This window comes from Anguilla rostrata, chromosome 8, assembly GCF_018555375.3.
Source record: "Anguilla rostrata isolate EN2019 chromosome 8, ASM1855537v3, whole genome shotgun sequence".
Lineage (NCBI taxonomy): Eukaryota > Metazoa > Chordata > Actinopteri > Anguilliformes > Anguillidae > Anguilla > Anguilla rostrata.
The window spans coordinates 9367163-9381437 of record NC_057940.1 but is presented as its reverse complement, the minus strand read 5'-3'; the positions used below and the strand labels follow the sequence as shown (position 1 = coordinate 9381437).

General features: G+C 47.3%; 1 protein-coding gene across 1 annotated transcript in view; it reads left to right on the top strand.

The window, feature by feature from the left end:
- The window catches only part of LOC135260309 (POU domain, class 6, transcription factor 2-like), a 55028-nt gene that overhangs the window by 29702 nt on the left and 11051 nt on the right, over positions 1-14275 (top strand). Inside the window, exons 4-5 of the mRNA XM_064345553.1 lie at positions 586-1274; positions 12429-12566. Of these exons, the coding sequence (XP_064201623.1) occupies positions 586-1274; positions 12429-12566 (827 nt within the window). The remainder of the gene's footprint in view (positions 1-585; positions 1275-12428; positions 12567-14275) is intronic.

Here is a 14275-nt window from a genome sequence, read left to right as displayed (position 1 = left end):
ATCCATTGGCATTTGGATTTATAGCACTTGTCAATAAGTGTAAATTTAAACAAAGCATGATCCAGAGTTATTTGTAGAGGGGTAAAAACGAAAATCAAGGGTATGTAGCCTACTCTGTTGTGTCCACATCTCCTAAATGATCATTTCCAAATTTGTTTTTGCCAAAGAGTTTATTCTCACCCCAGATCTGTTGTATCCACTGCACAGGTGTCTGGTTCAGTTCCTTCTGTGGCAGCATTCTCTCAGGCCAGAGCACTGACCTTTTGATGCTGGAGCGGTTCATTTTCAAGGATGGTTCCTAAAACTCTGGAACACTGACCTGATGTTTTATCTTTGACCCTTTGGAGTGTAATACCACTGAACTGAACATTCTAATGCTGATGTAACAATCACTACTGGTGATTCAAAGCAATGGATCATTGACTTAGTATTTTGAAGAAGAAAAAAAACATTCCAAAAAACCTACTGTTCAAAGGGTTAAATGTAACCTTGAAGAATCATGCACCGGTTGTCATAACTATTTAATTTAACTGCTTATTAATTCATGTTGAGCATTTATTCAATACTTGTCTCTCTCCATGACAGCTACCTCATCCCTGAACTCACACCTCCAGCACATGCAGAAACTACAGCAGCTCCAGCACCAGCACCAACAGCAACATCAGCGGCAGCAGCACCAACAGCACCTACAGCAACAGCAACAGCAGCAGCAGCAGCAGCAGCAGCGACTGCAATACCAGCATCATCTGCAGCAACAGAAACACCTGCAGCAACATCAGCACCAAGGACAGCAACAGCAACATCACGTACAACGCCAACAGCAACACCAAGGACTGCAACAGCACCTTCATCAGCAACAGCACCAAGGACAGCAACACCAACATCACCTACAGCATCAACACCAAAGACAGCAGCACCAACAACATCTACCACAGCAACAGCAACGCCAACAACATCTACCACAGCAACAGCAACATCAACGACATCTACCACAGCAACAGCAACACCAAGGACAGCAACAGCCACAGCACCTACCACAGCAACAGCAAGGACAGCCACACCAGTCCCTCGATCAGCATCATCCCATACAGCCGCAGCTCACCCCACCTGACCAGCAGCGGTCGCCTTCATCTTCTTCCTCCTCCTTATCTTCATCACAAGAGCTCAGAAAGCCTTCGCCATCCCATCCCGGTTACACCTCGCCTCACCACAGACAGAGCTACTCTCCCACATGCGGCCTGACCACACCCCTTACGCCCCCCTCACCTCTCCAGGTAAGATGCTCTTCGCTGTGTCTTCTCGTGGTGTTTCACGCTAAAGGCTGTTTGGTTTAAAGAGCTGAATGTTCTGCAATGTTATTGGATGATCCTCAGGAGGAAGTTCGATAAAAATGGTTTTTGCACTCAGCCACCCTGACCTCTTGCATAACGTTTACACACAATTGTAAATGTTGGCTGATAATCAACAAAGTATATATCATGATTTACAGTGTACGTAATAGTAATTCATTAGGTTATTTTTTCACAGTCAAATAGAGTATTGCTTTTGGATGTTTCTGAGGTGCCCAAGAAAAGTTCTGCTGAAGGGGTCTGTTGAAAGTGACGGGTTGAGTTTCAGCTGCTTCATCTTTCCGAGAGGACTGTTTGAGGCCTAGTCCTTTTACGTCCTTCACCATCTGTCCAGTGGAAAAAATATTCTTAAACACTCTGATCTGGAGCCCTTTTGGGAAGTGTTGTTTCAACGCCAAAATCTGTCCATCTGCTGTGTAATCTTAATGGAAAAAAGAAAAGAAAAAACTTGGCTGTTGCTGGTTTTGTCTTATTTTCTCCCATCTGGAATGGCTCCACATGCAAACAGAGAATGAGCGCAAGCATACAGCTGTGCGGATTATGATGTGTTCAAGTGATGAGGCCTGTGGAATGCAATTAACCTGTTCTTTATTTGTGAAAGTCTTTCCGCCTGATATGAGTTTGCATTCAATGGATGTTATTATACTGGTCGGCCCCACTGGAGGTATGGGCGGGTTACGAAGCTCAGAAGGGGGGTTAGCCTGAAGGTTGCTTGTTCCCTCTAAAAGATTTTTCCCTCAAATGTCTGTGCGTTAATACTTAGCGGTGTGGGCCATTCGTGCAGCAAATAGATAGAGAATGAATCACAGATGAAAGGGGAATCGGTGATAAGAAATTTACTGAATATACTGTATATTTTTTAAGTATCACCAACCCCCCTCATCCATCGAGGCCCCATGCGTTGGTTATACGATGGGAGGGGGACAGTGAACATGTACTGTGAACTGCATGATGTCTGAGAACGTTGATGTCACGCCCGTTTCTCTTATCCGGACACCTGAGTATGTCTGTGTTCAGGCTTCTGTTGGATAAGATGCATTTCCAAGGCCTAAGAAAGGCTGCTGAAGGAGAGAGCTGCGTTAGCAGCACTGCTGCTGTTGAGCCACAACATGGTCGAATCACAGCATGCTTAAGTTCAGGAAGCCGAGTCTGTCAGTGGTACTGTAGCTCACAGCTGTTTGTATGGGCACGTTATAATGGAACTGCAGCTGTTTTACTTGGTGTGAAAGATTTTGCTCGTGTTCCAGTGCATTTCTTAACATTTTTCCCCCCATATGTACGTGATTAGCCGTGCGATAGATTGGCGGCCTGTCCAGGGTGTATTCCTGCCTCTCGCCCAATGCACACTGGGATAGGCTCCAGCACCCCCGCGACCCTGCCCAGGATAAGCCGTTATAGATAATGAATGGATGGATGTACGTGATTAGCTAAAAACAAAAATGTCGATTTTGGCTGCAGTTTTTTCCCCTAAGTTTCTGCTGACTAAATGGAAGCTTTTGTGTGTCGATCCTTCGCGAACGTAACTGCTCGACGTCCTTTACGGCCAGCAGTGGGGTACAGGTTAGCTATTCGGGTCACAGTGTCTGTGCCAGCTCTCCTAGAACATTTTATCTTAATTAAGTAAACAGTCGGTCCGAGTGCTGTATTTGTCTAAATGTACCCTTTTGCCAAACTGTCTATCCTCCGCGCTAATTTTTCCATCCGTTTGTTGACCTCTTTGTCTCTCTGTCAGTCTGTCCCTCCATCTCTCAGTCTGTTTAATGGCTGTGACTCTAAGGATGATCTTTCATAGCCCTCCCCCCCTTCCCTACCCCCTCCCCTTCCCCCCAGTCTCATATCTGAAGGAAACTGTCCAAGATCCCGCCCCCCCCCCCAGCCACATTCGTCAGTGTCAGGGTCTAATTGGGTAGCGCAGAGCCCATCTCGATGGCCAGGATGAGATGATCTATTTGTTTCCCCTACTCCCCCCCCCCCTCCCTCTCTCTCTCTCTCTTACCCCACCCTGTCAAAGACCAGCGTGTCTCCACACAACAACAAAACAGCATCTGGCTTAATGGTCCCCAGACCCGGCTCTCTCTCTCTTCCTCTGATCTGGTCACGCACTGCATCGTGGGATAGCCGGGGGGGCCAGCACACGCGTAACCTCCCCAGCCCCGGGTAGGCAGGGCACCCCTCTAATCCGCACGCCCCTCACCCCTCAGACCAGGCCGAGAGTCCGTCTGAAAATTGGGGTCACGCGCAACGTCGTTCGCCTGGAACTATTTTTTTTCGCTCTTCACGGTTTTCCCAGACAAAAGAAAAAAACACTTCTGATTGGATTCGCGGCTGATGTTTGCTCTCATTTTTGCCGAGGCTGATTCAGGTGTCTGGTGTGACCACTCATTAGATACACTGCAGTAAAAAATTACTGAATGCCCATTTACAAAACACAGAAAATCAAGAAATCAAAATATATTAATTATATTTGTAAACTGTGAAATTCTTGTGTCAAATGTTCATTAAAATATGAATTAATCTTTGCCACTTTTATGACAGATTTGCAGATTATTTTCATTACAGTATATATTAAACATTATTTTTTTGCAATATAATATTATTGAAAAAACAGTATCTGTTTTTATGCTCTGTTTTCATGTTTATTATGTATTTCACATTTATTTCACATTTGTCTGAGGCTACATTAAGAAATCTATGGTCTCCCTGTGGCCACAGTCAGTAATTGCCCATGCAGGGTTTTATAGGGTATCCATCAGGCTATGCTTTGATACATTGGTATGAGGAGCAAAAACTGAAATTCGTGATCTCAGGGGAGAAATAAATAGCTTTTTTTGGACACCCAGGGCATAGTTTTCGTTAAAAATTTAACAATTCAGCATTTAAATGATCAACCTGATATTAAATTAAACAGGCTTCATTTCAGGGGCAAAATTTGGAATTCACCAGCTGAAAAAACCAGTTGGCCTGGTACAATTCCACTGTAAAGCATCTTTGTGACTGTGTTTTTTGCAAAATGTGCTATAGAAATAGAAAAAGTCCTATAGAAAGTTGAATTGAATTGAATTTAATGTTTATTGTGACCATATGAAATAATTACAGATTTTTTTACATATTATCAAGTACGACATAGCTCAGGAGGTAAGACCGATTGTCTGGCAGTCGGAGGGTTGCCGGTTCAAACCTCGCCCTGTGCATGTCGAAGTGTCCTTGAGCAAGACACCTAACACCTAATCCTTAACTGCTCTGGCGAATGAGAGGCATCAATTGTAAAGCGCTTTGGATAAAAGCGCTATATAAATGCAGTCCATTTACCAAGTACAGTGAGTGTACTGTAACTCCTTTTCATGAAAATGGATTTAAAATTGCTATAGCAGGGCAGCCAACCCTGTTCCTGGAGATCTATTCTCTTGGTTTTAACTTCAATTCTAATAAAGCACACCTCACATAACAGTTAGAGATCTCATTGAGCTGGTAATTAATAGAATCAGGTGTGCCAAATTAGGGTTGAAATGAAAACCTACAGGACCATAGGTCTCCAGGATCAGGGTTGGGCAGTCCTGGCCTGTATATACAGACACATACATTTGCAACCAGCTATTATATAAGTGACTTCAGCTTGCTAATATTATTCCATTCTCTCCTAATTTGGGTTTTGAGTTTTAAACGGCTTTTGGCTTTCCTTCAGAAAATGTCTAGTTAAGACCTGCCGTGTGACAGCCTGCTTGCAAATTGGAGGATCAATGAACTGATTGACTAACCCCGCCCCCCCCCCCACCCCCCATGCTCCCACTTCTCCTAACAGAGAGGTGCAAGATGCCAGCTGTTGATGGAATGAGGAGGTTAAGAGAGTGATGTAAAAGTGTCCGTGGAGGTCGTGCATTTTTTCCCACTTAATAGCGTTAATAAGCCAACTGCCGAGCGGGGGGGGGCTGGTGGATTTTCGCGGATGAGGTGATTGATCGCGGCCGCGAGTTTCCTCGGGCCGACGGGGCGACGGGGATTTGACTTGCGAGAGCGCCGGGGAGCGCGTTGCGCGGGGAAATTTATCTTAATTAGATCTGAAAGGCCTGCCACAGCAGAACGGCCGCACCGATTAAAATGAAAAGCGGCAGAAATTACCGGTCAAATTAATCACCGTGTCAGGGTGTAGACCGTAGGTGCGGAGTAATTTGCCACTCCAGTGAGTTACGACGCCCGAGGCGGAGGGGGAGAGAGAGCGAGGGGAGCGCCTGCTGACTGGAAACAGAAGGAGGGCATGCCGTGTTCGCCTTAACCCTCATGAAGAGCAGAGTGTTTTTGGAATGCTTTGGAAGTCAGTGTTCTAGAACGCCATTGCTTTCAATTTCCGGCAGTTATTGTTACATCAGCATTAGAACGTTGAGTTAAGAGCATTCTAATCACGTTTGTGACATCACAACTTAAAGGCCTGGTTCCATTGAGGGTTCATGTCTCGCCCGACCTCCAGCCGTGCTAGCTGCTGGAGCAAGCGGGGGGAGGCGGGGGAGGGGGACCGTTGTACCGCCACCAGGCATGCCTGCTCATGCTGCAGAGATCAAGCTGAGCAAGAGGTGCCTTTACTGCAAACATCAGGAGTTCTGCCTCTCCTTTTTTCCCTGATTCATATTTACTTATTTATTTTTTGCATCCTTCTGCTGTCCTTTACCTCCTTAGCAACGTTCATTTTATTCAGCTTTCTGAGAATCTTATAGAATTCTGCAGCATCTGGTCAGCTTCAGTTTGCGGTTCTTATCCTCGTACATCTCCTATCCTCTCTCCAGCCATTTTGTCCAGGCTGCAGTTTCTTTAATATTTGTTCTGGCATTCTTTCCTTTTTTCCCTGCCTTGTCCTCTCTCTCTTCTATCTCTAATGCACTAATGTTGTATGTTTGCTGAGAGCCCCTGACCTTGACACAGTGTCTGCTTCAGTGGCCCCTGTGGGAGGGACTGGGACCTGTCAGACGCATGCGGAAGACTTGAGGATGATGCTCTCCGCCATCTCCGCCATCTTGGCTCTGGGGTCCTGCGAGGGCTCCCCTCTCTTACAGCACCCCAGGACTGCAGGCTCTTATTCGTTTAGCCTGACTCGACAGGCGCAGACTGGCCGGTGTGGTTAGAAGGTGCTTCGCGTAGGTCTGAGATTGCGTGCCAATCTGTAGGGCCTTTAGAGTCTCTCTGCCTTCCTCTGCTTGGAGGACCGATGTGTTGCCATGGCATCCGCAGGGCGTTCACTGTTATGAGTGTCTAAGTAACGATTATTTCTGAAATTACCTGTAGCTTCTCATTCTCTCTCCATCTCCATCACTCCATATCTCTCTATCTATCTATCTTTCACCTCAGCTGCTCGTCGTTCAACTCTTCTTCTTTGCCTCCAGCACTTTGAAAGCACTTCTGTTGAGCAGTTTCCTTCTCAGCCTCCTTGCCAAAATGCAAAGCTTCACCGCGGTTCCTCTCGCGTCAGGTTAGAGCCCGTTAAGGGTCCTGGAGTACAGCAGCCTCCGCCGGACTTGGAAGAGTCGTGTGATCTTTCTGTTTATGGTAAATGGTAAATGGACTGCATTTATATAGTGCTTTTATCCAAAGCGCTTTACAATTGATGTCTCTCATTCGCCAGAGCAGTTAGGGGTTGGGTGTCTTGCTCAAGGACACTTCGACACGCCCAGGGCAGGGTTTGAACCGGCAACCCTCCGACTGCCAGACAATTGGTCTTACCTCCTGAGCTATGTCGCCCCTATGAGCTATGTTTATAACAGAGGGCCCGCAGAGATGAGGCCCCTTGCGGAGTTAGCGCCAGGATGGCGGTGTTTCGCGAGCTCTCTCATGTCACGCTCGATTACGTCCTCGCTGACGGTGGGGACAAGCGGAGAGGCGACGAGGGTCACGGACGGACGAGGCGCGGCTCCGTCTCTGCGTCGCTGTGGAAACGCGCCGCGCGGTTTCAAACGCGCCGCTATCGCCGCGTTTCTTTCTCTCCTTCGCTTTATCCGTTCCCAGCTTAGGGGACAGTTCAGAGAATAAGTGGCTGTTCAGAAGAAGGGGAGGAAAAAGCTGTTGTTATGCTCACATTTTTAAAGTCCTTTTTCCAGTGCGATGCGTTTATTTTCAGATAAACCCATTTCCCTCTATTTTAGACTTTCAGAGGCGGCAGTGCAGCCTTATTCTGCTCTTACAACATCGAGCCCTGTTCTCAGGACACAGTCGCCCTCGCACAGAGCAAAAACATTACTGCCTTCTCTCATACTTAGATCACAGGTGTATAACCTGGCTCCTCCAGGTCACCTGTGCAATCTGGTTTATTTATGGCTAGCATGCATTCCATAGACCTTTTTATTTTTTAAATTTTATTTAACCTTTATTTACCCAGGGTAGGTTCACTGAGCACGGATGCTCTTTTGCAGGAACGCCCTGCTTCACACTCATACACATTCACACCTGGGAGCTGCCCAGTACAACCACAATCCTCTATTGTTGGCCACTGAGCAGCAGACCTGTTTTAAAAAGCCTGTGTTCTTGTATCGCCTGACTATGTACAGAGCATTGAGCATGCCCTCCTTTCAGCTAGTGACATCACACTTCACCCAGACTATTTGAACTGAAGGGCTATATTGACACAAGTGATGTTTGATGGATGGATAAATCACTTAGCTGATGAAAGAACATACAGTGGATTCATTTTGTGATCTTTGTTATTTGTTTTGGAATAATGGATCTGAATGAGGTTGTTTCTGGAATATAACTGTAATATTACTGCCTCTGCATACCATATTTGGCAAATTGTGTGTGTATTTGTGTGTGTGTGTGTGTGTGCGTGTGTGTGTGTGTGTGTGTGTTGCACATGTATACAAGTTGTATATTAAGAGTTGTTGAGCGCTAAAGCACTGGTTTTCAGTAATATAACACTCCACCTTAGAGACCTGATTGAGGTCTCGTGTTCCTGCTGCATGCTCTGCACAGCTGCAGTCAGGCACCTCCCAGCGCTTAAGTGGATTAATGTGGACAGACCGAGGAGTTTGAGTGGCAGTCCCGCTGGGCGAATGGCAGCCCCGCGGGGCTAAAAGCTGGCGCCGTGATTCGCCCTCCCTGCACCCGGCTCCGCCCACATTCACAGCAGGCAAAGGGAACGTTACCTCGGCGGTCTAGGGGCGGGGTCGAAAAATGTAACAAAGCGCACGCGATCCATTTAAATAATGCCCCCCCCCCCCACACCCCCCACCCCCATTTATCCAACCTTCTATCTCCCCCATGGCTGGCCGGGATCTGTCTTCTCCTGCTCCCTTTACCACGAGTATGACAAAATCGCTGTGGAAGAAAATGACCTGTTTGCAAGTAAACGCCCGCCCCCCCCCCCCCTCCGCCCCCATGCAGTGTGTTCACGCCCCGCTGTCGCCTACCGTCCACATTTCCGTCTCCATTATCGAAAAAGAAAGAAAGCCAAGGGCTCAGGAGCGATCGCCAGGGCATCACAAGGAACATCACAAAGAACAAAATACCCCTCTCCCCTACCCACTGCCTTCCCCCCTCTCCCCTACCCACTGCCTTCCCCCCTCTCCCCTACCCACTGCCTTCCCCCCTCTCCCCTACCCACTGCCTTCCCCCCTCTCCCCTACCCACTGCCTTTCCCCCCCTCCCCTTCCCCCCTCTGCTCTCTCCCCCCTCTTCCCCTACCCACTGCCTTCCCCCCTCCCTACCACTGCTCCCCTCCTACCCACTGCCTTCCCCCCTCTCCCCTACCCACTGCCTTCCCCTCTCCCCTCCACTGCCTCCCCCATCCTACCCACTGCCTTCCCCCCTCTCCCCCTACCCACTGCCTTCCCCCCTCTCCCCTACCCACTGCCTTCCCCCCTCTCCCCTACCCACCTGCCTTCCCCCCCTACTCCCCTACCCACTGCCTTCCCCCCTCTCCCCCTTACCCACCTGCCTTCCCCCCTCATCCCTACCCACTGCCTTCCCCCTCTCCCCTAACCCACTGCCTTCCCCCCTCCTCCCCTACCCACTGCCTTCCCCCTCTCCCCTACCCACTGCCCCCCTCCTCCTCCACGCCTTCCCCCTACCTCCCCTACCCACTGCCCCCCACCCACTGCCCCCACCCTCCTCCTCTCCACCTGCGGTTCACTACCATCATATTGATTCTGCTCCCCAGTCACACCCCTCTCATATTTGGAGAAGAAAATAAACAGCCCCCGAAAATTATATGGCAGCATGAGCATCTGTTTTTTTTTTTTTATTGCTAAGCAGCTTGCAAGGTGACTGCCTTAAATCCCGCTGAAGGAGGGGATTTTCACAAATGGTTGTCTGAGATGGTAAACACCGAGGATTGGTTAAACACACATGATTCAAAACATAGCCCTGAGGGTGAATTAATATGTTAATGTGCTATAACACCCGATACAGACCCTTCACCCTTTGAGAGAAACAGCGACGGTGAGGTCGGGTCAAAATGGTTTCCTACTGTCAGTACACATAAAGCGTGGTCCATACCCCAAATATTAAACTTGATGAGGCATGCATGAGCTTTTGTGAAGAATTTTTCTGTATAATTATTTAAATGGTCATACAAATTTTTGTCCCATAACAGTCACTGTGATTATTGGACACAAATAAAATATGTCCAGTGTGACCATGAAGGACACACTATATTGGACAATTGAACAGTGTTTATGGTTTAAATGAATTGCCAATAATTAGCTAATTCCTGAGCCAGAGCGAATAATGATCTTGATGTAAAATGAGAGAAGGTGGATAACATGACGCTTCATTGCTACATTGAAGTGCCAGTGGAGGTCATCTAAAGAAATCTTTGTCACAGTTTTGCCCTGTGGAAGACAGCTTAACTGAAACAACTATGAAAGATGTATTTGCGGTCCGCAGGCATGCCCCCTTCTCAGACAATGGGCCTACAGTGAAATAGTAGTTACAGGACTAATGTGCAAAGAGAACCTTGAACCGATCTAGTTTTTTATATGTATTCACTCTTGCCACCTCTGGCCACTTTAAAGAGGCCTTCCACTGCCCTAAAATCAGAGGGTTTACCCCTGCCGGCACCCCAGGTAAACACTTGAACAGCCAGTCCAGGGACATACCTCTGTTCTGGCTGATCCCCCCCCTAAAAAGCACTGGCTAGACTCAGCTTATCGCTCTCCTAAACGATCAGAACAGCCCCTTTGCTGAGAGCAATCCATCCCTGCCGGAAGTCTCCAGAAAAACGCTGCGACTTTATCTTTTAATGCAATCGCGTGAGCGAGGGAACGAGCGAGCGAGCGAGCGAGCGATCGGGAGAAAAACACGCCGAACCTCCCAGGTAGTCGAGCGGCAGCCTCGGGGAAAGACTCTTGCCCCCCCCCCCCTTGACCCCCCCACCAGGACGATAGCCGCGGGAGATTAGCTTCTCTCAAATCCACTGCCCCGCTTACAGGGGTATCACGTTCCCATTAGGAAGGGGTTTAGAGGCGTCCCAGGCCAGATTGGCTCCTTCAGTAGGCTGCGGATGAGGAGCGGCCCCCGGCACACAGGCACGGCACTCCGAAGAGAGAGGGTCCCACTTTATTTGGACTTGATTTGAAGAGCTTCATCTGTGGGGGCGCAGCAGCAGCAGCGGAGCAATAATGAATCCAAAGGAAAAAAAAACTCAAGTTCTGGTGCTGTTTTTTGTCACGAGCAGCCAAACTGTTCTGCCTGGGTTCAAATGCGTAGACCCTGAGAACTACATCCCTGTACGGGGTTTTTTTAAAATGGCTGTGAAATGGTGAATTCTAAGGGGAAAATATTTCAGACTACTGATTAGTGTATCGCAATCACAACATTAAATTATTTTTCTCACAATCATGCTATATTATTGGAGGGGGGGCGGGATATCTGGCCTGTTTTGTTATATTGGGGGTTGTAACCACCCTACCCCCCCCCCATAAATTACATACTTGGTACTAGTACTGCGTCGCCATTCATTAAGAACGCGATTGTGATTGCCTTCATTGCTCCGGTTCCTGATACCGCAACGTGGCCTTTCTCCCCAGAACGGAGTAACTGCTGGGTACACACAGGAGAGCGCTCTGATGAATGGAGACCCAGCTCGCCTAAAGGTTCCTGTCTTTGTGTTCACTCCTTGAAGAACCACGGCCGGCTTTCTCGCCGGGACACGCGGCATCCATCTTGGGCAATTTGAGGCCGCTAACATGAAATACGATTTTAAAAGAGAGCGACTGTGTCGTTCCTAATGTGCTTAACCTTCACTGTCAATGAAAGAGGTATCGATTGTTCCGCGCTGTTTTTTTTCTTCATTAGATTTAAGGAACGGCTGTAAAATATGGTCATAAAAATGACTGGTGACTCAGTGGTATTCAGTCTTACAAATCCAACATCCCCTGTGGAGGTGGGATGTAATGGTGGTGTTTTAAGCCTTTGTTGAAGGTTAGAGGAAGGCTGTGTCCAAGGGACGTATTGTGTAATTAAATCTGTCTCTAAATGTTAAATGCATGAATTGATACACAGGCTTGGTTTTCAAAATGCTTTATAAATTCTTATAGAACATTTCACTAAGGAACATATAAGTCAAGTCTTTTAGTAAGTCAAAAAGTAAATTCAAATCTTTGACTCTTTTTAACAGAGAGATTCTATTTCTCAGGTTTTTTCAAAAAATACAACTGAAGTTTCAGTGTAGGTTTTCAGTTGGCTGAGATAGTTTTGTGTGCGATGAAGGATCTTTTAGAGACTTTTAGAAGTTTCTGACAATGTGCTGGCTTTACAATAGCTGGTGTAGGCAGAGGCATTCGGAGCTTTGCTGTCTAAAGCAAGGAACTATAAGTCAAATACAGCAAGGTTATGCCTCCAGAGGTTGTATGTACTATATATTACCTGGTTATCTTTCAAACAAAAAAAAAGCTGTATGTAAATTAATCCTGCTGCACCACTCGCACCCTGCGCTAGAAGCACTGCTGGTGGGTGTGGCCTTTGCAAGGATGGGCGGGACTTTGTCGTCGTTGAAATGTTGTCAAATTGCACATCTTCATCACTGGTGTATTGTGTTACAGTATGCTATAGTCTGCTGCTCTGTGCTGTATCGTTTGTCATTGGCTGCATTGTCTTTTCCAGCTGAACTCTCTGTCCAATCAGACGGCAGCGGCGGCGGCGGCAGCCATCGGCTCCCTTGGTGTAACACAGCCTTTTGGCGCCACCCTCCCAGGCCTGCAAGGCGTAGGCGCACAGCTGGTCACCAACGCGCAAGGACAGGTGAGTGGCTCCAGTCTTCCGGGAGTCAGGCCAAGATGGTGGATGGTGTTGGTGATGAACACCATCGCCACATAAAACACAGCAGAGGCGATGTTTTTCCATCTCCTTCAGGGAAACTAATACCTCCAAAAATAAATAAATAAATAAATAATATCATTCTACTGAAACACAGATCTAGGACGTGAAGATTCTGAGAGAATGTAGCAGGGTATCAGCTGGTTGTACTGACGAACACGCTGATTTTTAAGACTGTACTTCCAGTCTGACACAATGGGTGCACACCAAACGCAGCTAGGCTACGTAGCGCAGTGGCGCAGGGGACACACCACACATAAACAAACCCAGAAAGCAGCTTCATGTGAACAGGTGTACTGCTGCCACTGCTGTAGACCCTCAGTCTCCTGTGGGAGAGCCGGTAAACACTATTAAATCTGATAAGCACCGCTAAAAAAGGTTGAACATCAAGTATGACGGTCTCTCTCAAAATGTGATTCGTAACCACAGCATTCTGACAACCGCCGAGAGCAATTTACCTCTTCACCTCGCTAACCGACCCTTGACTTTGCCCTGATTATACCCTGTTGTCCTTGCCCCCATTAATGACATCCGCTCTGTTATTTATTTATTTATTTTTATCGTGCACACAAATAAGAGTGCTTTCAGCAATCTAACCAAGGTATTTTGAGGCCAATATTTCATATTTGCGGGCACCTTTTGCTTGTATGGATCAAATGTAAGTTCTTTTAGTGAGGTCACTCCTTGGGATTGTGTCCTGATCAACCTCACTTTCATCTCACAAGAAGGGATGCCGGTGTTGGGAAGCTTTCAAGGGAAATCAGCTGCTCCCTATTCTTTAAACTAGTTTGACCCAAGCAGTTCAGTCATGTGGAGAAGCCTGCTTGTTTAATTGAACTGAATTAGTTTGAACCTCCCTTTCTAGCAGTTTTACTAGATTGCCCAATATGGGCCATATTCCCCCAATGATGTCCTCTGGAATATATATATTTTTAAAAACATTCTTCTCATTCTTAATAAGAAGCCCTCAATGCTGTTCTGTTGTATATGCATTAAAGCATCCATTGTCCTCAGTACGAATGACAACAGTTTGTGCGTCTTTCTCCTATCTAGTGAAGAAAAAAAGAACAGAAATGGCCCGAGAAAAATTGCGTGGAGACCATGAATAACGGCAGCAGATTGTCCTGGTTTGAGAGACCTGATAGCATTTCGGGCAAGGCAAAAGCCGAGTGTGACTGTAATCGGTTCTGGTCCTCTTCCAAAGAGATTAGAAAAATTCTGGGATCCCTGGGTGGTAGAATTCCAAGCACCTCACGGAGAAACAAGGGCAGCCCTTAGCCGTTAGCAGGAAAGGCTGAAAAAAGTACATCGAAATAAAAATCTGTGAGATGACGAGAGCCCGTCATTCCCGGCTTTTTTTTTTTTTTGGATTGCATCAGAATCGCAAGCTCTCCGCTATGGAGCTGCATAATGCAGCGGAACAGTGCCTTCGCTGGGCGGCATGTAAAGCAGGTGTTGGCAGATGTGAGCGCCCGCGGGCGCACGGAATTGCGCGAGACGGCAGAAGAGTACGCTACACGAGCGCGATAGAGGGACTGATGCATTATCTGCTGCTTAATGTGAAGCAACGGGAGCAAATGAGCCGTGATCGGGAAGAATTCCGATATAGCCGGTTCTTTTTTTTCGCTGTCGTT